This window comes from Eurosta solidaginis, chromosome 3, assembly GCF_040869045.1.
Source record: "Eurosta solidaginis isolate ZX-2024a chromosome 3, ASM4086904v1, whole genome shotgun sequence".
In the NCBI taxonomy this organism is placed as follows: domain Eukaryota; kingdom Metazoa; phylum Arthropoda; class Insecta; order Diptera; family Tephritidae; genus Eurosta; species Eurosta solidaginis.
This window is the reverse complement of record NC_090321.1, coordinates 72,831,213-72,857,644: the sequence shown is the minus strand read 5'-3', so window position 1 is coordinate 72,857,644 and position 26,432 is coordinate 72,831,213. Positions and strand designations below refer to the sequence as shown.

At 39.9% G+C, this 26,432-nt stretch overlaps 1 protein-coding gene across 3 annotated transcripts in view; it reads right to left on the bottom strand.

The window, feature by feature from the left end:
* The window catches only part of Asx (Additional sex combs), a 124,990-nt gene that overhangs the window by 26,571 nt on the left and 71,987 nt on the right, over nucleotides 1–26,432 (bottom strand). For 2 of the 3 annotated variants that reach the window (XM_067772290.1, XM_067772291.1), the window contains exons 8-10: nucleotides 14,871–16,502; nucleotides 11,424–11,738; nucleotides 11,153–11,348 (exon numbers count right to left, since the gene is read on the bottom strand). In XM_067772290.1, coding sequence (XP_067628391.1) covers nucleotides 11,153–11,348; nucleotides 11,424–11,738; nucleotides 14,871–16,502 — 2,143 coding nt within the window. Of the gene's footprint in view, nucleotides 1–11,152; nucleotides 11,370–11,423; nucleotides 11,739–14,870; nucleotides 16,503–26,432 lie in introns of those variants that run through there. The other variant, XM_067772292.1, reaches the window with a different exon arrangement.

The following is a 26,432-nucleotide window of genomic DNA, read 5'->3' as shown; positions in this document are numbered from 1 at the left end:
ATAAATCAAAAATCGTTAAACATATCGTAACAAAATTCGGCAGAGAGATGCTTTGAGGAATGAATTAACGAAATCGGTTAAGGACCACGCCCACTTTTATATAAAAGATTTTTAAAAGGGTCGTGGACGAATAAAATAAGCTATATCTTTGCAAAAAAGAGCTTTATATCAATGTTATTTCATTTCCCAAGTGGATTTATAACAACAAATAGGAAAAATTCAAATTTAAAAAAATGGGCGTGGCACCACCCCTTTTATGACTAATGGTGTTTTGTTTTTTACACGAAAATGTCGCCTTCCCACCAGCCCTTCAAAAAGTTGTGTTCTGTTGTAAAATCAGCTTAGCCTCAATAGAGGGCATCATTATCTTTTCTCAACAACCTACCCCTAAAATTGGCCAAAAATGCAACATTACTTGCCCTCGCTGCCATTGACGGTGCAGAAAACAGCCCTGTCAATTAGCTGATGAATCACACGAAGCTGATGCGAATTCTATATACGTACGTATGTGTCGCATTATGCCTCACTCAAAAGCAATTTACGATCACAGTTGACAGCGAACAACAACACGAACTGCATTTTTTTGTAAAAATGGTTACAATTTTTGTTCTTTTCAAGTCATGCAGGGTGGCACTGAACATTTTAAGTGGCTACAATTTCACAGGGCGAAGTGAGAATCTCAAAAATCTTTGCCCCTGAAAGCGGCGACATTTTTTTGTAGAAAAGAAATCACCATAAGCAATTTTCTATGTTTCGGGAGCCATAGCTGGAAGAAAAATTAGTTCAGAATAGGACCATCTTAATCTTAATGTATAAAAATCACGTGTCACTATGTTTGGCACCAATGGACTCCTAAACTACTGAACCCATTTTGAATTTGTTTTGCACCCCGTGTGTAGTTTGAAATATAGGATAGGTTATATCTCAGTTTACACTCGCAATATTATTTTATTGCAATTTTTTTTTATTTGTTTATACGTAATAATAAAATGTTACGTATACGCACCGGCACTCACATTTTCAGGGTGCGGATATACTTCCGTGTCATTGGTTGGTGTATAATTAAACAACGTACTTATCAATACAAAATATTAAAGCGAATGATATCAAGTATAGCACATCACCAGGCCGCCGAGAAGGTAGGGGGAGGGGATTAGCCCCGGGCCCGGGGTTCCTGAGGGGGCCCGCGATTTAGAGGTACTATGCAATTTTTTTTTAATTCAGGAGTCTTTAGTTGTTCCATGTGCAATTTTTAAGCCGAATTTCAAAAGCAACGAAAATCTGCATTTCGTTTTAATATTATAGTGAAGTGTGAAAAATAAAAATCTGTATATATAAAAAGAAAGGCTAAAATATGTGTTAGTTGGTCGCTGGTGTTTGAAGAGATGCGTCGGTCGATTTTGTTCAAACTTGGTTGCGATCGATGTAAAGGGTCTCGAGATATAGGCCGAAACGTGGACCCGAGTACCCCTATAATGTGTTTATAGAATATGGATAACAAATGAAAGCTGTTGACGAGTGCTTTAGTAGAGGGTAATTTTCATACCCCTGGGTAACTAGGGTCTCGAGATATAGACCAAAACGTGGGCCAGTGAATGCCTAGACAGTGTTTATACAATATGGATATCAAATGAAAGCTGTTAATGAGTGCTTTAGTACAGAGTAATATATTATCCAGAGACGGACTGGGACTGGGATTAGGACTAGGACTGGGACTGAGACTCGGATTGGGACTGGGACTGGAATAAAATACATACCACCCTCTGGTCTAGAGTTCATTTTAATACAATTGGTTTGCTTTGAAAAGTTCAGATTTTGTGAATTTTGAAGTTTTTAATGAACTTCTTATTATTCATTTTGTGTTTGCCGAGTCATTGTGCATTTGTGTTTTTGTTGCAATTTTAATTGGCACCTTTTCACCTTGCAATTGTTTTTGTGCGCACACTTTTTGTTTTTCTCGCTATTTACCATTTACTGTCTTCGCAGCTGTTTTTTTTTTTTTTTTTTGGCTTTGAATACTCGTTTTGTGAGTATTGATGATGGCACGGATATTTATGTGTCCGTATAGCGCCAGGTTGTACTTGGGTATATATATGTATTTAATTAGATTTTTATGGCGTCACGCCAGATATTCCGTTAGTTTATGTATGTATATATAAATTTGAGGTTAGGTTTTTTATTGGCACCACGCCATTTTTTCAATGTAACTGATTCCTATTAGGAGTGCATAAAACCGCCCTAACTCCTGGTCAGGGAGGCACCGCATCTCCTAACTCCGCCAAAAAGCCCGAGGGAAGCACAGAAGCCAACCCTGAGGCCTATTTTGATTTTCAACTCAACGCAAAAAGTCTCAAAAAATCGATGTTGAGTTGAGGATGACACTGGAAAGACAAGAACGGAATGTTCGCAGCTGTTTGCGTCGCTTTTTAAGTGTCAAGTGACAGTGACTCTAAAACTGCTAGCTACCGCTAAGCTCCCAAACTTTCAGAGTTGCTTTATATATAACCTTTCTCGTTCTCAGTGCTATTTCAACTGTTTTTTCTTTTTAATTTACAAACATATCTTTACCATTTCTATATTCTTATACTAGTCTATTTTCATTATCTTTCTATAAAAAATGACTTGCATTTTCAAAAACTGTCAGGTAAAAAGCGAATCCGAACGGTTTGCCTCTTGCTGGCTTTGCGATGGGCTCGCCCATGGAAAGGGCGCGGGACTGACGGCTAGAGTTGTTGACACTGTCAATGATGGGGAGAAGGGAGTACGTTGGTCATGCATTAAATGCAGGTCAACTGAGGTTGACCTATTTAAACTGTTTAGACAAACACGAAATGCGTTTTCTGAAATTGCTAAAGAGTTTTCCATAATCACGGAAAAGTTCAATCAATACGATAGCTTGTTCAAATCTTTCAAGTGTTTGGATAAGTTACCGCATTGTTTAAATAGAAATAAAGACAACCGCGATAATAAACAAAAACACTCTGAAGACTCACCTAACGCTTTGAATCTTAATCCTGCTCAGAACATTAATTTTCCGCAAATGGAGCTCATAGACTTGGCTTCCCCTAATCCGCAAGTTGTGGTTCCATCCACTTCGAAGGCCGCGGAAAAAACTTTAAAGCCTCAAACTGTAACTTCTGAAACTGTAACTTCTCAATATGTGACTTCTTATTCAGAAGAAACGGCTAAGAAGCTGGTTGTAGTTCCGCACAAAAAATCGATTTTTGTATCTGAGGATATCAAGTCTTATGTCACTTCGAAAATTAAGGCTGAGAGCATGACTTTAAGAAAATTTATATTTAATTACGAAAGAAACATTTCTTCATTTAGAATTGATGTCTACTCAAAAGGTTTTGATAAACTTTTGGACAGCGCATTTTGGCCGCCAGGGGCTTTTGTTCGCGAATTTGTGTATAAGACTATTGAGATTACTCAAAATGTAGCAAAAATTCCTCCTCATAGTTCCGATCCAAAAAACTTAATTTAACATCTTGCCTAAGCATTTACTTTCAAAACGTTAGAGGCTTAAATACTAAATTAACTGACTTATATTTGAAAACCATTCACTGTAACTATAATATTATTGCTTTTACCGAAACATGGCTGAAACCCAATGTTTTAAATACCGAAATTTTTTGCGGTGAGTATCAGACCTATAGAAATTATCGCTTAAATAGGACCGGAGGTGGTGTCTTGCTAGCTGTACATTCTTCAATTCCATCTGAATATGTTAATTTAGCCGAAGTTTAAATGCATCCGAATCTTACTAGGCCGGGGTCATATTTACTTAGCCGTTTGCTATATTCCACCGTCTTCTGATCTATCAGTGTGTATGCACCATATTTCACTGTTACAATCAGTCAATTCGATGATAAAGCCCACGGACTCAATGATTGTTTTAGGAGACTTTAACCTGCCACATATATCTTAGAATACCATTGATCACAATATTGTCCCCGTATCATCCAAGATGCATAACAATGACTTTTTGGATGGAATTACTGATCTTTGCCTTAATCAAAAAAAATTTTTTTTTTTTAAAAAGTATCAGAGTTCTATAGCGGTTTTAAACAGACATTTCCAAAAAAAAAGCACAAGTTTTCGCCTGAGTAACTTTTAGGGTTATCTGGGTTAAAGGGAGTGATCCTTAGTTCCATAGGTGGACCGTTTCGAAATATCGCCATAAAGGTGGACCAGGGGAGACTCTAGAATGTGTTTGTACGATATGGGTATAAAATTAAAGGTATTAATGAGGGTTTTAAAAGGGAGTGTTGGTAGTTGTATAGATGGTCGCCTTGTCGAGATATCGCCATAAAGGTGGACCAGGGGTGACTCTAGAATGCGTTTGTACAATATGGGTATCAAACGAAAGGTGTTAATGAGTATTTTAAAAGGGAGTGGGCCTTAGTTCTATAGGTGGAAGCCGTTTCGAAATATCGACATAAAGGTGGACCAGGGGAGACTCTAGAATGTGTTTGTACGATATGGGTATAAAGTTAAAGGTATTAATGAGGGTTTTAAAAGGGAGTGGTGGTAGTTGTATAGATGGTCGCCTTTTCGAGATATCGCCATAAAGGTGGACCAGGGGTGACTCTAGAATGCGTTTGTACAATATGGGTATCAAAAGAAAGGTGTTAATGAGTATTTTAAAAGGGAGTGGGCCTCAGTTCATAGGTGAACGCCTTTTCGAGGTATCGCAACTTAGACTTTGTACGATATGGGTATCAAATGAAAGGTGTTAATGAGTATTTTTAAAAGGGAGTGGGTCTTCGTTCTATAGGTGGTCGCTTTTTCGAGATATCGCCATAGAGGTGGACCAGGGGTGACTCTAGAATGTGTTTGTACGATATTGGTATCAAATTAAAGGTATTAATGAGAGTTTTAAAAGGGAGTGGTGGTAGTTGTATATGTGAAGGCCGTTTCCAGATATCGACCAAAATGTGGACCAGGGTGACCCAGAACATCATCTGTTGGATACCGTTAATTTATTTATATATGTAATACCTGCCAAGATTTCAAGGGTTTTTTATTTCGCACTGCAGAACTTTTTCATTTTCTTCTACTTAATATGGTAGGTGTCACAACCATTTTACAAAGTTTTTTCTAAAGTTATATTTCGCGTCAATAAACCAATCCAATTACCATGTTTCATCCCTTTTTTCGTATTTGGTATAGAATTATGGCATTTTTTTCATTTTTCGTAATTTTCGATATCGAAAAAGTGGGCGTGGTCATAGTCGGATTTCGTTCATTTTTTTACCAAGATAAAGCGAGTTCAGATAAGTCCGTGAACTAAGTTCAGTAAAGATATGTCGATTGTTAAGGGCCATGCGGAAGGACAGACGGACGACTGTGTATAAAAACTGGGCGTGGCTTCAACCGATTTCATCCATTTTCACAGAAAACAGTTAACGTCATAAAATCTATGCCCCGACCAAATTTCAAAAGGATTGGTAAATTTTTGTTCGACTTATGGCATTAAAAGTATCTTAGACAAATTAAATGAAAAAGGGCGGAGCCACGCCCATTATAAAATTTTCTTTTATTTTTGTATTTTGTTGCACCATATCATTACTGGAGTTGAATGTTGACATAATTTACTTATATACTGTAAAGATATTAAATTTTTTGTTAAAATTTTACTTTAAACAATTTTTTTTTAAAGTGGGCGTGGTCCTTCTCCGAGTTTGCTAATTTTTATCAAGCGTATATATAGTAATAGGAGTAACTTTCCTGCCAAATTTCATAATGATATCTTCAACGACTGCCAAATTACAGCTTGCAAAAGTTTTAAATTACCTTCTTTTAAAAGTGGGCGGTGCCACGCCCATTGTCCAAAATTTTACTAATTTTCCATTCTGCGTCATAGGTTCAACCACCTACCAAGTTTCATCGTTTTATCTGTCTTTGGTAATGAATTATCGCACTTTTTCGGTTTTTCGAAATTTTCGATATCGAAAAAGTGGGCGTGGTTATAGTCCGATATCGTTCATTTTAAATAGCGATCTGAGATGAGTGCTCAGGAACCTACATACCAAATTTCATCAAGATACCTCAAAATTTACTCAAGTTATCGTGTTAACGGACGGACGGACGGACGGACGGACATGGCTCAATCAAATTTTTTTTCGATCCTGATGATTTTGATATATGGAAGTCTATATCTATCTCGATTCCTTTATACCTGTACAATCAACCGTTATCCAATCAAACTTAATATACTCTGTGAGCTCTGCTCAACTGAGTATAAAAACATTTGTTCGAATGTCATCGATGTTCCCTCCGGTGTGCCTCAGGGCAGCCATCTCGGTGCTATTCTGTTTTTGATCTTTATAAACGATGTTTCCACAACTATAAAATATTCTAAAATTTTAATGTATGCCGACGACGTAAAACTTTTTAAGTCACACGCGTCGGTTGAAGAACGTTCTGTACTCCAGGCGGGTTTAAATCGTTTAGTTACTTGGTGTAATGCGAATTTTATGCCTCTCAACATAGAAAAATGTAAATCCATGTGTTTTTCACGTGGGAACATACAGCCAGCTTCCTACACAATTAATGGCCAAACTCTGGAAAGCGTTGATGTTTTTGTCAACTTGGGAGTTACAATGAATTGCAAACTTAGTTTCAACCCTCATATTAATGCCACAGTAAATATAGCGAGAGGAGTTTTAGTATTTGTGAAAAGATGGGGAAAAGAGTTTAGTGATCCTTACGTTACAAAAACCCTTTTTACATTACTGGTGAGGCCGATAATTTGGAATCCGCGTTATCAAGTTCATGTGGTTAGACTAGAATCAATTCAAAAACAGGTTTTACTTTTCGCCTTGAGAAATCTTCAATGGGACTCTCCGTATAATCTTCCTCCTTACACTAATCGATTAAAACTAATAAGTCTTCCTACCCTTGCAAATCGTAGAGAAATGCTAGGTGTACTATTTATGGCCAGACTTTTAAATGGATCGATTTCAAGCCCATTTCTTTTGAACGAAGTAAACTTGAATGTTCCATGCCGAGTTTCAAGGCATTATAAACCTATAATTCTTAAACAATTCAGAAGCAATTTCCAACTACACGAACCTTTTCTGTGTTTGTGTGAAGATTATAACTCTCACTCCAGAATAATTGACGTTTCGGACTCGCTCTTTGCATAAAAAAGACTGTTCTATCTTCTCTTAATAATAAAAAAATTATATTTATACTTTTAATCTATTGTATATTGCGAATCTATATTTCTCAGCTGATGAGTTTCTCTGTAGCTGAGCGGATTTAGATCTCGGCGCTTAAGAAGCCACTGCCTCTCAAAGACTCGGTAACAAAAAAAATTATACATAACACATAAATGGGAATTAGGATACAAAAAAAAAAACAAAAACAGGATTAGCCTGGTTTCATCGGGCCACTTGAGGGCAGTGCGCTGCCACAACGTTCGAGAAAAAAAAAAGAAAAGAAAAGGTGTCAGAAGAAAAAAGCATATGAAAATTCTATTGCATCGAAACACATACAATCATAAGTAATAAAACCGGTTAGTTACTGAAACGAAAATTACCAAACAAAAATACCAATTTTATGCAATGGTCCTAGAGTATACGAAAAGCCTCTGTCAAACCTTTAAGCATGTAGAAAGTGGCACTTAGCTCTATTTTAATTGATTTTCACGCGCATGACAAATTTTTAGGCAACAATGTACGTCATATTTGTAGGCATCTGGTAAAACTTCAAGTTCTACCTGAAAAAATGGGGAATAAATGACGAAAACTCTCTCTCCAAAAATCGGTTGTATGGGAAATATAAGGGTATAGTGCTCCGAATCGGGCGGTTCTGACAAATGATTAATAGGACACCCTTACTTACTTACTTAATTGGCGCTTAACCGTCTAAACGGTTATGGCCGTCCAACAAGGCGCGCCAGTCGCTCCTTCGCTCCGCCAACCGGCGCCAATTGGTCACACCAAGGGAGTTTAAATCGTTTTCCACCTGGTCCTTCCAACGGAGTGGGGGCCGCCCTCTACCTCTGCTTCCATAGGCGGGTTCCGATAGAAACACTTTCTTGGCCGGAGCATCATCTTTCATTCGCATAACATGGCCTAGCCAGCGCAGCCGCTGCGTTTTAATTCGCTGGACTATGTTGATGTCTGCGTATAGCTCGTACAGCTCATCGTTAAATCTTCTTCGGTACTCGCCATCGCCAACGCGTAGAGGTCCATAAATCTTTCGAAGAACTTTTCTCTCGAACACTCCCAAAGCCGCTTCATCTGCTGTTGTCATGGTCCATGCTTCTGCCCCATATAGCAGGACGGGTACGATAAGTGACTTGTAGAGTATGATTTTCGTTCGCCGAGAGAGGACTTTACTTTTCAATTGCCTACCTAGTCCAAAGTAGCATTTATTGGCAAGATTGATTCTTCGCTGGATTTCAGTGCTGATGTTGTTGCTAATGTTGATGCTGGTTCCCAAATAAACGAAGTCTTTTACTATTTCGAAATTATGGCTGCCAACAGTAGCGTGGTTGCCAAGGCGCATATGCGCTGACTCTTTGCTCGATGACAGCAGGTACTTCGTTTTGTCCTCATTCACCATCAAACCCATCTTTACCGCTTCTTTTTCCAGCTTGGAGTAAGCAGAACTAACAGCGCGGGTGTTTAGGCCGATGATATCAATGTCATCAGCATATGCCAGTAATTGCACGCTTTTATAGTATATTGTTCCAGTGCGGTTAAGTTCTGCAGCTAGTATAATTTTCTCCAGCATCAAATTAAAGAAATCGCACGATAGGGGGTCACCCTGTCTGAAACCTCGTTTAGTTTCGAACGGCTCTGACTGAGCTGATGGTGTTGCTCAACGTCATTTTGCACAGCCGTATAAGTTTTGCGGGGAAACCAAATTCAGACATAGCGGCATATAGGCAGCTCCTTTTCGTGCTGTCGAAGGCGGCTTTAAAGTCGACGAAGAGGTGATGTGTGTCGATTCTCTTTTCACGGGTTTTTTCCAAGATTTGGCGCATTGTGAAAATCTGGTCGATGGTAGATTTACCAGGTCTGAAGCCGCACTGATAAGGTCCAATCAGCCGGTTCACGGTGGGCTTCAATCTTTCGCACAATACACTTGAAAGGACCTTATATGCGATATTAAGAAGGCTGATTCCACGATAGTTGGTGCATTTTGCAGTATCCCCCTTCTTGTGGACTGGGCAAAGAACACTTAGATTCCAACCGTCGGGCATGCTTTCGTCCGCCCATATTTTGATAAGAAGCTGCTGCATGCGCCTTACCAACTCCTCGCCGCCGAACTTGAATAGCTCCGCAGGCAATCCATCAGCGCCCACGGCCTTGTTGTTTTTCAATCTGGTTATTGCTATTCTAACTTCGTCATAATCGGGCGGGGGGACATATATTCCATCATCATCGATTGCGGGATCGGGTTCTTCATCTCTGCGCGGTGAATTGCTGCCTCCATTTAGGAGAGCAGAGAAGTGTTCCCTCCATAATCTAAGCACTCTCTGGACATCAGTTACAAGGTCGCCGTTTTCATTCCTACAGGAGTTTGCCCCGGTCTTAAAACCTTCCGTCTGTCGCCGTATTTTTTGGTAGAATTTTCGGGCGTTATTCCTGGTGGCTAGCAGCTCAAGCTCCTCGCACTCACGCCTTTCTGCTTCTGCTTTTTTCTTCCTGAAAAGGCGTCTCGCTTCCCTTTTCAACTCACGATAGCGTTCACACACTTCTCTTGTCGCGCTCGCTTTTAACGTAGCCTTGTAGGCAGCGTCTTTTCTTTCGGTTGCAACGCGGCATTCTTCATCATACCAGTTGTTTTTTCGTGGCCGCCGGTAACCAATTTTTTCCTCGGCGGCAGTATGAAGTGCTTTGGAGATATGCTCCCACTGCTCCTGTATTCCTTCAGGATGAGTTGTGCCCTCAGAGAGCAGGTGTGAGAGTCGAGTTGCGAAATCATTGGCAGTCTGTTGTGATTGAAGCTTTTCGACGTCTAGCTTTCCTTGTGTTTTTTGTTCCTTGTTTTTAGCCGCGTTGAGGCGGGTGCGTATTTTGGCTGCAACGAGATAATGGTCCGAATCGATGTTAGGTCCTCGGATCGTTCGCACATCTAAAACACTGGAGGCATGCCGTCCGTCTATCACAACGTGATCGATCTGATTGCGAGTATTTCGATCAGGAGACAGCCATGTAGCTTGATGTATCTTTTTATGCATGAACCTCGTGCTTGATATGACCATGTTTCGAGCACCGGCAAAGTCAATCAGCCTCAGTCCGTTAGGAGAAGTTTCATTGTGTAGGCTGAACTTTCCGACTGTAGGGCCAAAAACACCTTCTTTGCCCACCCTGGCGTTAAAGTCGCCAAGCACGACTTTTATATCATGACGGGGGCAGCGCTCGTATGTGCGTTCTAATTGTTCATAAAAAGTGTCTTTCACCTCATCGTCTTTCTCCTCTGTCGGCGCATGGGCGCAGATGAATGATATATTAAAAAATTTTGCTTTTATTCGAATAGCGGCGAGACGCTCGTCCACAGGCGTGAACGCCAGCACTTGGCGACAGAGTCTCTCTCCCACCACGAATCCGACGCCGAAACTGCGCTTATTCGCATGGCCACTCCAATAGGACACCCAGCTTACCAAATTTCATTAAAACTGATCGTTTAGTTTGTGTTCAAACAGACAGACGGAGACGCGAACCAGGGTAAATCAGCTCGTCATGCCGATCAATTCGGTATACTTATAAGTGGGCACATATGTAATCTTCTATAAATGTTATAAAATAAAGTCGCTTAATATCGTTGTACGCCCATCACTTCACACAGACTGCTCCGATTTTAAAACGGATTTTGTGTTTGAAAGCTTAGCTATGCGAGATGAACATTTTCAATATAATTTTAAGGTATATATTATAGGGCGTGGCAAATTTCGAAAAAATTTTGTTTCTTTTTAATTTTTCTAAGTAGTAAGAAATCATAGAATTTTTGTTTACATAGCTATAAATTCAAAACGGATGAATCGATTACAATATTTCTTCTTTGCAGTAAAACTTTGAAAAATTTACCTTCTCTCCTTTACCGACTTATAATTTTCAAGAGTCCGCCCAAAGTTATTATACCATTTAATTTTCATGAAAGGTATAAAAATTGTTTTCTATCTACATACCAGCAGTAAAATTTCTCCGCATCATGTTTGGTGTTGGGTTTGTTTTCATAGCATTTAATTGATTATTAATAATATGATGATGCTGATGATGGTGCGCATTATGATCAAGCATTGTATTTGAAGCATCAATATCGACGGAGGCAGGACGCCCGCGCCCTGTTATAGGTATACCGCCATTCATATTAAACAGTTGACTCTATAAGAAACAATAAGGTATCTACTTTAAATATACGTATGTGGCAATGAAATATACTTCTATGCATTAACGAACCTGTGTTTGTTGCGGCACCGGCGGAGCACTCGAAGCACGCGGTGCGTGGTTATCTGCAGCGCCAACATTTGCTCGATGCACCAACAAATATTGTCCACCACCACCAGTACCATTTTGATGTAGATCAAGTTGTTGATGCTGTTGTTGTGCTGCTGCAGCTGCAACCGTTAATTGATGTTGTAATCTTGGATTTGCTGCAACGTTAGCATGTAATGCATTGGCTGTTTGCGGTGTAAGAAGATGTCTTATGAGAGTGGGCGAGGGCTTTCGCTGTACATATTTCTTACGGGGAAAACCCATCCTTGGACCAATAACCTAAAAATGTGAGCGTTATGTTTAGGTTGCATACAAAAAAAAAAAAAAAAAAAAAAAAAACAAGTATTACAAAAACTTCAAATATTCTGCATTTTCATTACCGTGACAAAATTTTAATTGCTTCTTTATAATATTTCTATGAAAAGAGAGCTATGTCATATAGTGTATTGTGACGCATATTAGCATCACTAAGCTGCTACTAAATAAATGCACAACAATAAAGCAACCACTCTTATGTAGAAGGCGGCGAAGAGATAACTCACACACACAAATATGTAGTCATCAGCCGAAGTAGTTACTCAAGGAACACACGCATATGGCTATGGGAGAGGCGTGGACTACAGATATACATGTATATAGCTGGTAACTAACCACGCATGCGCTACAGCTGTTCGCGAAATTACTAGACCTTAGGAGAAATGGGTGAGCGAGGAAACCGAGAGTATAAAAGCAGCGCAAACTGAGTAATAACAAAACAGTTTTGATTTAAACACGCTATCGGTTGTGAAGTATAATTGTGAAGTACTACTGCCAAAGTAATCTAAATAAGGATCAGTTTGCAATACTAAATATTGGAGTGATTTATTCAACAGTTTAGCGATTCGAATAGAACACAAAATCGGTAAACACCTTTGCAAGTTCGCGCCCGGTGAACCCCGTTAAAAATATACACAATTCAATCCTTGCAGAAAAAGAAAGCAGACTACCAAGGGAGACACAAGTCATCCTGTCCCAACATATTTATGGATACTTTAGGTTAATTTAGGTTAGGTTTAAGTGGCCGCCTCCACTGACCACGCGGAGACTTACGTAGGCTATTGTGACACGTTGTGATACCACAAATAGAAAGTGGTTCATACACCCATGAAGCTAAACCAGCGCCTAATCTAGCGCAGAATTTCGTTTATATTTGCGTATTCTAGCTCAGCAAGGAACCCAAAGTAGACATCGGTACCTGGTCTTCAACATAGTGGAACAATGGCATAGCTAATGCTTTACGTTTTATATTTCCTCCTTTTCCCTTCAGCTGCGGCAGAAGTAATTTGTTTGCAAGCCCATATGAGCACTAAGGGCACCCATAAGAAGACCCATCAATGGGCTAATAGAGAGGCGATTCAGAAGTGTGAACTATTTCGATCTCTTTTCATGAAGCTTGTGCCAGATTTGCCTGTACACCATATATTGGTTCCATGGCCCATCTTGCATTAGCCAGCAGAGGTGATTGTGTGCAAGCTGTTAACACAAAAACCACTTTTGGCGGCCGCTGTGGCGTACTGGTAGCGTGCTCCGCCTACCACACCGAAAGTCCTATGTTCAAGACCCGAGCAAAGCAACATCAAAATTTTAGAAACAAGTTCTTTCAATTAGAAGGAAGTTTTTCTAAACGGGATCGCCCCTCGACAGTGAGTTAGCAAGCACTGTCAGTGTACTTCTGAAAAATTAAACGAGCACGACGCAAATTGGAAAAGAAGCTCGGGCTAAATTCCGGAGATTATCGCGCCTTACATTTTTTTATTTAAACGACTGTCCAGTTTTGCTTGAGCAAATACGCTTTAATGTTCCAAATAGAATACTTTGTTTTTATTACCCTTTTCATACGGTTTATGTTAGATCTTATTACCACTATTTTGTCCCTATAACAAGAGCCGTAAATGGGCTTAATAATATGTATAAAAAGCTATATCTTCACTTTGTAATTCTGAGCACCCTGTTCGCCGCTAGGGTTACTACATTTTATATATAATAAGCCCTATGTATTTAGCCAATTACATTTTCCATAACACGTTATGTACACATCTCGTGTGCAAGATTGTTGTTGTTGTAGCAGTGCTTCGCTATATCCAATAGGTGCGACTACTCAAAAATTGCTATCAATATCCTCTAACGGGAGTCCAGGGAAACTTATAGCTTCAACAGGGGTGAGCCAGAGAGAAAGGAGTGTTAGAGGCGTTGGTTCCACATTGCAAATGAAAAGATGGTTGGTGTCATGTAGGGACAGGTTACAAGCAAGACATACATTATGCATGTCGGGGTTGATTCTATATGGGTAAGAGTTTAACCTGTTACAGTATCCAGATGGAAGTTGAGCTAGATAGACACGCGTCTCCCTGGCGAGGTTGTTTTCCTCTACTGTGGGTTTAGGGTATTTGACTTTAAGAACGGCAACTCCTGGCATAAAGGTCCGACGCGTTTTGGTGGATTTCCCTGAATACGTTTTCGTACTTTATTTCTGCATACGGCTGAGTTCTCAGGTGCCGTATTTCCTCATAATCTTGGGTGGGCGTGAGCTTAGCACCTGCTAAGCCACCAATCCGTATATGTGGAGAGTTGTTGTTGTTGAAGCGATAAGGTTGCTCCCCGAAGGCTTTCGGGAGTGTTATCGATGTGATGGTCCTTTGCCGGATACAGATCCGGTACGCTCCGGAAACACAGCAGCATTAAGGTGCTAGCTCGACCATCTCGGGAACGATTTATGTGGCCACATTAAACCGTCAGGCCATCCCTCCCCACCCCAAGTTAGTGAAACAGGATTCGCCACGGATAGGTGAGGTTGACAATAGGGTTTGGAGAAGCTATATATTGCGATGGCAACCTGAAGGGTTGCGCTACACAGCCCCTTGAATCTGGTACTTTAGTCGCCTCTTACGACAGGCATACCTACCGCGGGTATATTCTGACACCATAACCCGCTGGGGAATATATATGTAGTGGTGCCCACCGCTGCTCATAATGCTTGCGGATATGACTTCTTAAGTCCCTGGGAGACGGGGCCTGAATAAAGAAGGAATATGAAATATGAATAAACAATTTTGAAGATCAGATTCGAACTCTGAACACAAAGTCCTCACAGAATCGACTTTTAACATTTTAGGCCGCAGTGTAGCGCTGTGATATCTGTTAAAGATACTTTTACAAATCTCTATTTATTTAAGATTTGTGGGAGGATGCGATAGCAGTTTACCTTCGGATAAAAATTGTGATAAAAACCGCCATAGAGCCTCCGTTTTCGCATTATAGAGTGGCCGAAATATGAAAGGCACAAATTTTATAATTCTCGATATTTGACAGACACGGATCCCAGAAAGCAGGACATATTTGGGTTTAGAGATAGTTTAGATTTGTTTTTATTACCTTATAAACGCCAGGACGTCCAACACCCATTATATTTGCCGGAATGCTTGCTAAATCCTCTTGTTTGATGAAATTTTGTGTTGAAGAAGCAGTCAAAGCAGATGGAGCAGATGTGGCTACAGATATGGTGGCTGCTGATGTGGCTGTTGCAACACTTGGTAAAGCCAGCGCGTTTGACATGTTACTCTGTGGTGGTAATAGAGGCAACTGTTGTTGTTGTTGTTGATTTAATATAGCCGATGGTGGTCGAAGTTGTGCTTTCAGGTTTTCACGATTGGGACTATTTTGTATAACTGCTTGGCAGATTTGATAACTACGTTCTAAATTTACAGCACCGGGTGGTAGTTTATTCACCGTTTTTCTTCCTTTTCCACCAGTGGCTAATTTGTTCGTTGGCCGTTGTTGGGCAATAGTGGATGGTACGCCAGCTTGTGTTAGACCTGCTTTCATGGCACTAGCAACACTAGCATTCGATGTAGTATTGACCAAATTACTCATGCTGGTTGGAGAAGCATTTATAATAAGCTCAGTTGGACGCGGAGAGCCACCTAAGGGGCTACCATAAGGTGGGTACGTACTTACAGATGTACCGGGTGGTACAGTTACCGAAGCGATACTCGCAGTTGTACCAGCGACTGTTCCGGTCGCGGTGCTTCCACGTGGCATTGTTATAAGATTCATTTGCTTTGAAATATATTTTGCAGCGGCATTAGATTGTGCCGCTTGTGAGGCCATTGTTTGAAAAGCGGGCATATGTTGTGGTTGTGCTTGCTGTTGTTGTTGTTGTTGCTGCTGAAGTCTTTGCAATTGTTGTTGCACTTGTACTTGCATTTGATGCTGCTGTTTTTGTTGTTGTTGTTGTTGCTGCTGCTGCTGCTGCTGTGTTGTAGACGCAGAAACGATAGCAGCGGTCGCTGCTGACACCGTAGGAACCTGTGGTTGTTGTGTCAAAAAATGTCTTTGTTGTGATGCTTGCTGGTGTTGCTGTAGCACTAATTGTTGTTGCCCAATATGTTGCTGAGCTGTCATGCTGCCAGGTGATATATATTGCTGGCCATTAGTGCTCATTTCAATTGCCTTTCGTATTGTCGATAGCGCATGATGAGACTTGTGCACTTGTTGTTGTTGTTGTTGTTGCTGCTGTTGTTGTATATGTTGCTGTGTTGAAAGTGTTATCGTTTGAGTTTGTTGCTGTTGTGGTTGTGATTGGGGCTGTGCTGTTTGAAAATTAAATTGTTGTGTTGCATGATGCAAAAGCTGCTGCTGATGTTCTTGGTGTTGCTGTTGCTGCTGCTGTTGATGTTGCACAAGAAAATTACCTATAATTTGCCCATTTGTATCGACGAGAATCTGCCTTTGGGGAGTATTTTGGTGTCGCTCTGTCGTAGTTTGTTGTTGTAGTTGTTGTGCATGCTGTACTTGCTGATGATGCAGGTGACCGATAGACACCGGCGAAGGTGAGCTCAATTGTATGGTTACACCTCCGCCAACACTTCCACTACTATTCCCATCAATACGACCCATATTTATTTCATTTATGCTATCACCTGAATTGCTATTGGTTATAACCGTGCTGGAGACTTCCATTTCGTTGGACGCCATTTGAACATCACAAATTAAATCCGAACCCAACTGCAATATTAAAGGAATTATTTAGTTAGGTATTTTAAACTATTTTAATATTAAAATTTTACATAAAATACTTTCACGGTGTTAAAACAACAACAACGATGCAAAGCCGACACTATCACTACCCACAACAGCCGGTCCTACGTATAGAAGTGACTGGGGCTTTTTCCTAATAAGAGCTGTCATTTTAGTATAACTTGATTCAATTTACAACATATCAATGAAACATTTAAAACTTCAGAGCAGCTTCTTGCAGCGGGGCTGTTCGTTCTTAGTGCAGCAAGGTATTGAACCCACCCTCGCCACTTTTCAAATCTACTATAGGCTTCGAAAATCTCAGCAAGTCATAAAAGAAGCCGCCAGCTGTTCGCGCCAAAGGCCCTTAATTTTTGTTACGGCAGGGGCACTTGCATGAAACAAGACCATGAACTTTCGCCTCCTCAGACAACATGCAGCGTATGCCAGCACATAATATATAGCTTTAATATTCTTGACTTAGCAACGACTTCCTAACGTATAGGTTAATTTCAGCATGCATATGGGCAAACTGGAAAATTAGCCTCATATCAGTACGGCATATTCAGTAGTCCCCGTCCCTGAAAGTAATGGCGTTCCTTCATATCAATTCACAACTCTGCAATTATATTGCAAACAAACTGCAATCCATCCTACTTAGGCGAGAAAATCGCATTACGGCACTGTTGTTGTAACCAAGAAACCCCTTACCATAGATTTGGGGTTGTACTCTGGGCTGTCCTTTGCCGGATATGATACTCTACGGTTCCAGCAACTCCCGGAACTATACCAAATGCCTTGGAACGATTTTTTGTTCCTCTTCAGCCTTTGGATCAGTACATTTAAATCACCTCTTTCAATAGTGTTCAATCGGAAAGTCCGTTGGTGGACAATAAGTTGATCGCCTGAACTGCCATCAGATAGGCACATATTCATAAAACAATGCTGCGCGCATTACCATTACGACTACTGAACCTTCGGAAGCCATCAAAAATACTAACATTTGCAAAGCCTTGCGTCCATGCCGGTGATTTAACACCTCAATGTCTTTGTCATTCCTTGGAAATGGAAAAAAGCTACCGATGCTGTAAGCTGGGAAACTAGATTATTAAGAAGAATTAGATCGTCTGCCACCTTCGGTTAGCCGATGATCAAAGCTTCCGTAAAATGCCGAGTACCAAAATTGCGCTAAACTCACAGATAAACCACACCACAGGACAGTGCTTACTGCACTCGACCTGTTTTGACACGTTCAACAACGGCACGATACTTCACGACATAGGTTTGTCCCTTCATTATCATCACTAATTGGCTCTTAATCGCTTACGAAATATAATAAATTACGCCTGTTGGGAGCATCAATGGAGATAAAGTCATCCTCCACCTGTCTCTTCCAACTGGTGTGTCTTCCACTTTTTATACTCAGCTGAGCAGAGCTCACAGAGTATATTAATTTTGTTCGCATAACGGTACCCCGTAACGGCATAAACTAATCGAGATAGATATAGACTTCTATATATCAAAATGATCTGGGCGAAAAAGAAATTCATTTAGCCATGTTCGTCCGTCCGTCCGTAAACACGATAGCTTGAGTAAATTTTGAGGTATCTTGATGAAATTTGGTATGTACGTTCCTGGGCACTCATCTCAGATCGCTATTTAAAATGAACGAAATCGGACTATAACCACGCCCACTTTTTCGATATCGAAAATTTCGAAAACCGAAAAACTGCGATAATTCATTACCAAGGACGGATAAAGCGATGAAACTTGGTAGGTGGGTTCACTTTATGACGCAGAATAGAAAATTAGTAAAATCTTGGACAATGGGCGTGGCACCGCCCACTTTTAAAAGAGGGTAATTTAAAAGTTTTGCAAGCTGTCGGTAAAGATATCATGATGAAATTTGGCAGGAACGTTACTCATATTACTGTATGTGTTCTAAATACAAATTAGCAAAATCGTCCATTTAAAAAAACTGTTAAAAGTCAAGTTTTAACAAAAAATTTAATATCTTTACAGTATATAAGTAACTTACTTATCGATATATTCACTTACTTATCTGAACTCACTTTATCTTGGTATAAAAAAATTACCGAAATCCGACTATGTACACGCCCACTTTTTTGATATCGAAAATTACGAAAAATTTAAAAAATGCCATAATTCTATACCAAATATGAAAAAAGGGATGAAACATGATAATTGGATTGGTTAATTCACGCAAAATATAACTTTAGAAAAACCTGTAAAATGGGTGTGACACCTACCATACTAAGTAGAAGAAAATGAAAAAGTTCTGCAGGGCGAAATCAAAAGCCCTTGGAATCTTGGCAGGAATACTGTTCGTGGTATTACATATATAAATAAATTAACGGTACCCGACAGATGATGTTCTGGGTCACCCTGGTCCACATTTTGGTCGATATCTCGAAAACGCCTTCACATATACAACTAAGAGCCACTCCCTTTTAAAACCCTCATTAATACCTTTAATTTGATACCCATATCGTACAAACAAATTCTAGAGTCACCCCTGGTCCACCTTTATGGCGATATCTCGAAAAGGCGTCCACCTATAGAACTAAGGCCCACTCCCTTTTAAAATACCCATTAACACTTTTCATTTTATACCCATATCGTACAAACACATTCTAGAGTGACCTCTGGTCAACCTTTAGGGCGATATCCCGAAATGGCGTCCACCTATAGAACTATGGCCCACTCCCTTTTAAAATACACTTTAATACCTTCCATTTGATACCCATGTCATACAAACACATTCCAGGGTTACCCTAGGTTCATTTTCCTACACGGTGATTTCCCCTTATTTTGTTTGTTTTCAAAGCTCTCAGCTGAGTATGTAATGTTCGGTTACACCTGAACTAAGCCTTCCTTACTTGTTAAATATAACGTTTTGCTTTCTTCCATACAAATAAGAAGAAATCCAAGAAAGAAACAACAATGGTGGAAAGCCTAGTCGATCAAGTTTGTACAAGAATAAGCAATGGCTTAAAGCTATGAATTGTGAACTCGAGCAAATTAGATACAGTTGATTTACCCTTATAAAAGCCGTGTTGTGATAAGTCAATCGCCGACGATACTCTATGCGCTAGTTGCTTTGTGATTATCGACTCGAATGGCTTTGGAACAACACTCAGTTTGGCAATTCCCTTATAATTTGTGACACAGGATCTGCTACCACTTTTATAGAGGGGAATTATAAAGGAATCCTTCCACTGCCTGCAACACATCCCTTGCTTCAGGGAAGCGTTGAACAGAGAACCTAAAGGTTGATAAAGGTATTGATCACATGTTTTAAACACAATTGATGGATTTTGATCAGGTCCGGCAGAATAGGAAACCTTTAGTTTTTCTAGATGCCATAAAACATCCTCAGCGCAAATACTAGGGACTAACCTTGCATTCAGCGGACACAGTCTAAATGGGTAATCCGAAGGCACCGAATCAGATGTATTACAGTAGTTCGATTCGAAGAAATCGACAAACATATTAGCAACTAGCAGGGTACCCGACGTTGTTCGGAATGCGTATTTATATTAAAGTGGCCCTAATTTTTTTTTAAATATCCATATCTTGGGTCTTTAACTTAACAAATTTTAAAACATTTCTGCTAACCTAAATCACGAAACCATGTGCAGGCTCCATTTATATAAAACAATATTTATTTTCTCACATTATCCCTCCTCCCCTTTTATTGCTTGGTCACATTTCTATTTAAATATCTTTAAATATCTTATTTTCAGTTCTTTTGTCTAAGCTTACCGCTAAAGCATGCAATAAAATCAGTAAATATTGCTTCAATCGGTTAAAAGTTATAAGCCGTAACTTACATACATATATGGATATACATACACATTCAAAATATAAAACAGAAAATACTTACAGATCCTGTTGATATACCAGAGAATAAAAGAAAGTTTTTTTTATATATGGGTACATACATGTTTATTTCACTTGCAAAATCGTTGAGTTTGACAAAAAAAAATACTTATACATTTTTAAAATTGTTAGGTTTTACAAATTGGGTTGGAAAAAATAATACTTTTTTGTTGAGTGAATAATTTTAAAAGAATTCATTTTGATAGCTTTTTACGACTTTCTAATTTTTAATTGTTGCATACATTAAGGCGAATTATATAAAACTGTTATAGAATAACTTATGCGTATACATAGACATATATAGCATTATGATTGTTATAAAACAAAATTATTCCAAGCTCTTCAGTGTGAATGTATGTGTTTGTGTGGAGAGTTAACTTGTAATACAAAATTTAACATTTTTAATGCTTATTTAAAAAAAAGAATTGTTTATAATGCTTCCTTATACAACAACGTTTGATGTAGAAGTGTTAGGAACATAGACGAATAATTTGTCTGCTTCACTAACACATGAGAGCGCACGTAAAGCTGGCCATGAGAAAAGCAACTCACAGTCAGATCAACGCCCACAACACTCATCGTCTGGCCTTATGCTTTGTTGATTGTCATAGCATAGCAAAGCCTCACCGGGAATTGAACACGTTTAAATCTAAAGGGAAAGTTGTTTGGTATAAGGGGGATACGTGGTATACTCTCTCTCCTCTGCCACTGCCTGTCAAAATTTCTGCTTCAATTATATTTTGTTTTAGAGAAACAACTTTGAGCCTCGTTCCATTGCACAATTTTGGTGGGCTTAGGTTACGCAACAGAATAATTGGTGCGCCGATTTTCAAAATAATTTTATGGGATGGAAGTCCAGGTGCACTAAGGCTATTTAAAAACTCCACAGGGAAATTTGTTGAGTCATCTTGCTCCAAAACTCTGTTGATTGAAAAGTATTCGACCTCCCCTCCCTGAATATCGTTGAGTATATACGAATTGATTTTCAAAACCACTTCATTTCGTGGCGTCAAGATAGCCCTCTCGCAAAGCCAAAAGTTATCATGACAGACTCCTAGATCATTATAAACAGTAGAAATTAGTTCTTGCAAAGAATGTACGGTACGGCACAAATTATCGGGCAGTGCAATTTTGCCCTCTTCTTCGGGGTATGTACCATTTCCAATCTTTAGCAAAGTTTCGGAGAAGTTCTGCGCATTTATGTTGCCTCCGATTCGAGCGCGCATATTTTCTGTTAAATACATTCTTTTAATGTTACACCATAAATATGAGCTCTTCAAACACGCTCGTATTTCATCTGCTCTTGTACCGCGTGGTATGACCGGTAGTATCAACAACAACAACCGGTAGTATCTGCCGAAAATCTCCACAAAAGAGAAAAGTAACACCACCCATAACTTGGTCATTTTGGCGTATATCCCTCAGCGTTCTGTCCACAGCTTCTACGGCTGCCCGGTTCGCCATGGTGCATTCATCCCATATTACCAACACAAGGTCACGAATAACGCTGGAATTTTCGCAATTTCTTGCTATGTTGCACATTGGATATTCATTGATATCTAAGTGTATGGGGATTTTGAACATGGAATGGGCAGTTTTACTACCAGGTAATAAAGTTGCCTTGAGCTCGCACCTTTGCCAAAACAATTTTAGTTAGGAAAGTTTTTCCTGTCCCACCAGGGGCATCTAAAAACAAAATCTCATTCATTATCGACACTATAACAAACGCGTTCGAATACTCCTCTTTGCTCATCCGTTAAACGTTGAATGCGTTTACGTAGTGTCCGCAAGTTCTGTAGGATTATACGAAATTTCGCTTGCGTATTCCCTGTTCACGCGTTAACCGTCTATAGATGGTTCGAGTAAGCCGTACCGTAATACCACTAAAACGCAAAACAAATGTCGCAACCGGCTTGGACTGTCACTAATGCTTGCTTCGGATATAGCATCATCCCAATGCTTGTCATCGGCAAGCAAGTGGCGTTCTCGGCAAGCATCGCGGAAAGTGGGATATTCAACTCCCAAAAAAGTGCGAAGGTCCGAAAAGGAAGCAGGTCCTCGTACTGTATGCAACAAAAACCGCAAGTAAAAACACTCGGCATTGTTCGGATGAACCATATATACACGTCCAATGACATGTTCCTTAAAAATGCCGGGCTCCCCATCTACAGATCAGCCCCGTTTCCTGCGGTTAAAAACACCTCTTTGCTTATCATACGTGTAATAAGACGGAACCTCCTCATACATTAATGTCCTCGCAAACCTGTCTCCTTCGCAAAGCCGAAAGTATGCCAGTAAAATGGTTTACCTCGGGTTTTCTACTCGATCTGTCACGTTTTCGCAATTGAAGTATATCCTTTGCCCTCCTTCTAGATGAACCTCCAAATGCACTACAGGGGGATATCGCTCATGAATGGAAAAGCTTAATATTCTCCAAACGGCCTCTGAGGAGCTTATATAACGCCCTGATTGAAATCTAGTTATTTCGTCATTCTCATTCCTTAACGCAAACGTTGCCTGGTCACTGCCCTTATTTATATACTTGCATATATATTTAATGGATGATACACTACTGCACACTTCCACGTTGATGTGGGCCTGGAAAGTTTTGGAGAGTACAGGTGAATATGGTACGACCCATCTATTGTCCAAAATTATGCATGGAGAGTTGCTATTTAATATCCCGCAAGGACCATGGACCATGTGTGTTCTTATTATGTCAAATAATGTGGCATCTGTGTTGCTGTCTGGAAATTCGGATTTGTTGTCATCGTTATAAAGAGATCAGGCTTTCCATATTTTCTAACGTAGCAAAAAGCATCCTGTGTACGTTCGTGCATGTATCGTGGACCTCCCGGAAGTATTACTAATCTGCCCAAATTTTCTGTACCTCCATCTTGTTGCATAGCATCACGTAAGTGCACATACTCCTCAGCACCAAACGCTCGGTTTCAATTTTAGCATACATATCGACGATAAACTGATTAAATAGTCCACGAAATCTTTGCAAGTATACAAAACTGTTTGCTCTTATCTGTAGCATGTATGCATAAAATTGTTGTGACGACAACTTTTTATGTGGGTTTGGCAATCTAGTAGTAGGGTTAATTTGTTGTAATTCAAAGTTATATCCATCTTCCCCGTGACAAAAAATTAATGGGTATTGAAGCGCATCGTATGATCGATGTGTCTCTTATATACGATGAAGACGATCGTCATGAGTGTGCAAAACAATATCGCGCCTTTCACACTCTTGGTCAACTAAAACAACTGCAACTTCATTTGTAGTAGGAGGATTGTACCTTCTTGGATGTTCTGTTGCGGGCCTTTTATCAGCACATATTAAAAATTTTTAATTATTATTTTGCTCTTCGGGAACGAAATCAAGGGCATTTTTAAAATCGCGAACGTATGGATTTACATCATGTAGCATATTTTGCAGAATAGATATCAGACTACGATTAAGTTGTGGAAAGTTTTCGTTTTTAATAGCCGCCTGATCTTCATAATTCGCTACGAAATATATTTGCAGGAACTTTGGCTCATTCTCGGGTAACAATGAACCAATAAGGTGATAAACCTGCCCTTGGACTTTGAAGGTAGGCATAAGAGGTCCTTCCGTCACTTGTTTTGCTCCAAAAGATGTCATTTGAAATGCACTGTTATACGCATGAATGTTTTCTAAAAAGTGCTTTGACTGCGAGTGATCACCGTTGAGCAGTGCTTCCAAAACTTCAGGCGGATTTAGGAAAATTTCGTAACTGACCTTTCCATTGGAACAACACATTCCAACCGTTTCTTTTTGGAATTTAAGGGCTTCACAAAATCTGCATTTCAAATTCATATCGCCAATAAGGAGTATTTAGCATAATCTACTAAAGGATTATATGCAAAAGCACTTTTTGTCTTAGTAATCCAGGAGAGTAAGCCGTTACCTACATCAATATTTGGGGGAAGCTCTTCAGAGTCATTTTGTTCCCTATTTAGCGTATGTCGCACGCTGTCAACATGCAGGCGAACTTGGCGATTTTCCTCTACCTCCAACTGCCGTATTCCGCGTATTCTTTCCCTCTCGTTGGCCCTGTATGTTTCTTGATCTTCACGTAGGCGTTCGTAATTTTCTGCAGTCATAACTATACTGCTGCGTTGTTGGTTGCTACTTTCCAGCATTCTAGTAATGTTATGGCGATGTCGATCATTTATCAAACGTTCCTCACGATGCGAAAAGGTTTCGGATGTCCTATGCTCACAATCGGTGTTCAACATATCGACCCTTTCATTACTTGTTTGGCATAACCTTGGACATGCTGAGCGGATGGGCTGCTCATTTAACCGGGACTCCCTTTCGACAACAGGTTCAGAACCTCAAAACAATATGTGGCGCTCTCGGTCATTGCTGAGTCGTATATGTTGTTCTTCTTCATTTTCAAAGAAGCGATTTAAATTTGTCCTAATTTGCTGTGTACTTAAACGAATTTCTCTCTCACGGGAGATTTCTAATTCGCGCGACAGCGCGTGACGTTCACGATCAGCCAATTGCCTATTGGCCCTTTGGTCACTTGTTTCCTGTGACCTTAAGTTTGCTGAGCGGATGCGTTGATCATTTAAACGGCATTCTCTTTCCACAACAGGTTCAGAACCTCGAGACAATATGTGGCGCTCTCGGTCATTGCTGAGTCGTATAAGTTGTTCTTCTTCATTTTCAAAGAAGCGATTTAAATTTGTCCTATTTTGCTGCGTACTTAAACGAATTTCTCTCTCAGGGGAGATTTCTAATTCGCGAGACAGCGCGTGACTTTCACGATCAGCCATCTGCCTATTGGCCTTTTGGTCACTTGTTTCCTGTGACCTTAAGTTTGCTGAGCGGATGCGTTGATAATTTAAACGGTATTCTCTTTCAACAACAGGTTCAGAACCTCGAGACAATATGTGGCGCTCTCGGTCATTGCTGAGTCGTATAAGTTGTTCTTCTTCAATTTCAAAGAAGCGATTTAAATTTGTCCTAACTTGCTGCGTACTTAAACGAATTTCTCTCTCAGGGGAGGTTTCTAAATCGCGAGACAGCGCGTGATTTTCACGATCAGCCATCTGCCTATTTTCCCTTTGGTGACTTGTTTCCTGTGACCTTAAGTTTGCGGAGCGGATACGCTGATCATTTAGCCGGGACTCTCTCTCGACAACAGGTTCAGAACTTCGAGACAATACATGGTGCTCTCGGTCAGTGCTGAGTCGTGTATGTCGACCTCCACTGCTTTCAAAAAATCGATTTAAATTAGTCCTAACTTGCTGCAAACTAAGACGAATTTCTCTTTCTTGCGGTGCATCCAATTCGCGCGACAAAGCATGGCGTTCCCTATCAATATGTCGGCGCGCATCACTTTCGGAAGGAGTTTCCATAGACTTGATAAATGCTATACGTTCTCTATTTGCCGAAAGCCTCGTTTCATAATTTTCACTCGATTCTTGTGATCGCATTAGTCTTAACCTCTTAGCAGCTTTAGTGCGTTTAGATAAATTTGAACGCTTTTTGGGCATAGTGTTTCTAAAAATAACGCAATGAAACTTAAATGGGCACATAACAAACCTTTCCGCCATTTGGCATTACAACATTTACGAAAATTTTATTTAGTGTATGTGTACGACAACCAATCGCACACCTACCAAAGCATCGCAGTACACACGAAAACTTTGCGCCACCTGTCAGCGAATAGATAAATCGAATTGCACCAAAAGGTAATTGCCTGGTTGTTTTGTTTAAAAGATATAAGCAAAATACAGGGTGCAATTTTTTGCTAACAGATGTTCACACATCAAACCTCATGAGTAGGTACTTGCTACTCACGTCTGTTTTTTCAGTTTGTTGAGCTCTACCTAAATACTGGAAATACCCGTTCAGGTATATCGGGAGATTTATCAAAAGACGCGTTTAGACCTCGGTATCAGATCTTAAAAAAGCAAGCGAATTTATCTATCGCTACCTTAATTCACAAAGGCCCTATCTGCAATGCAATTCCT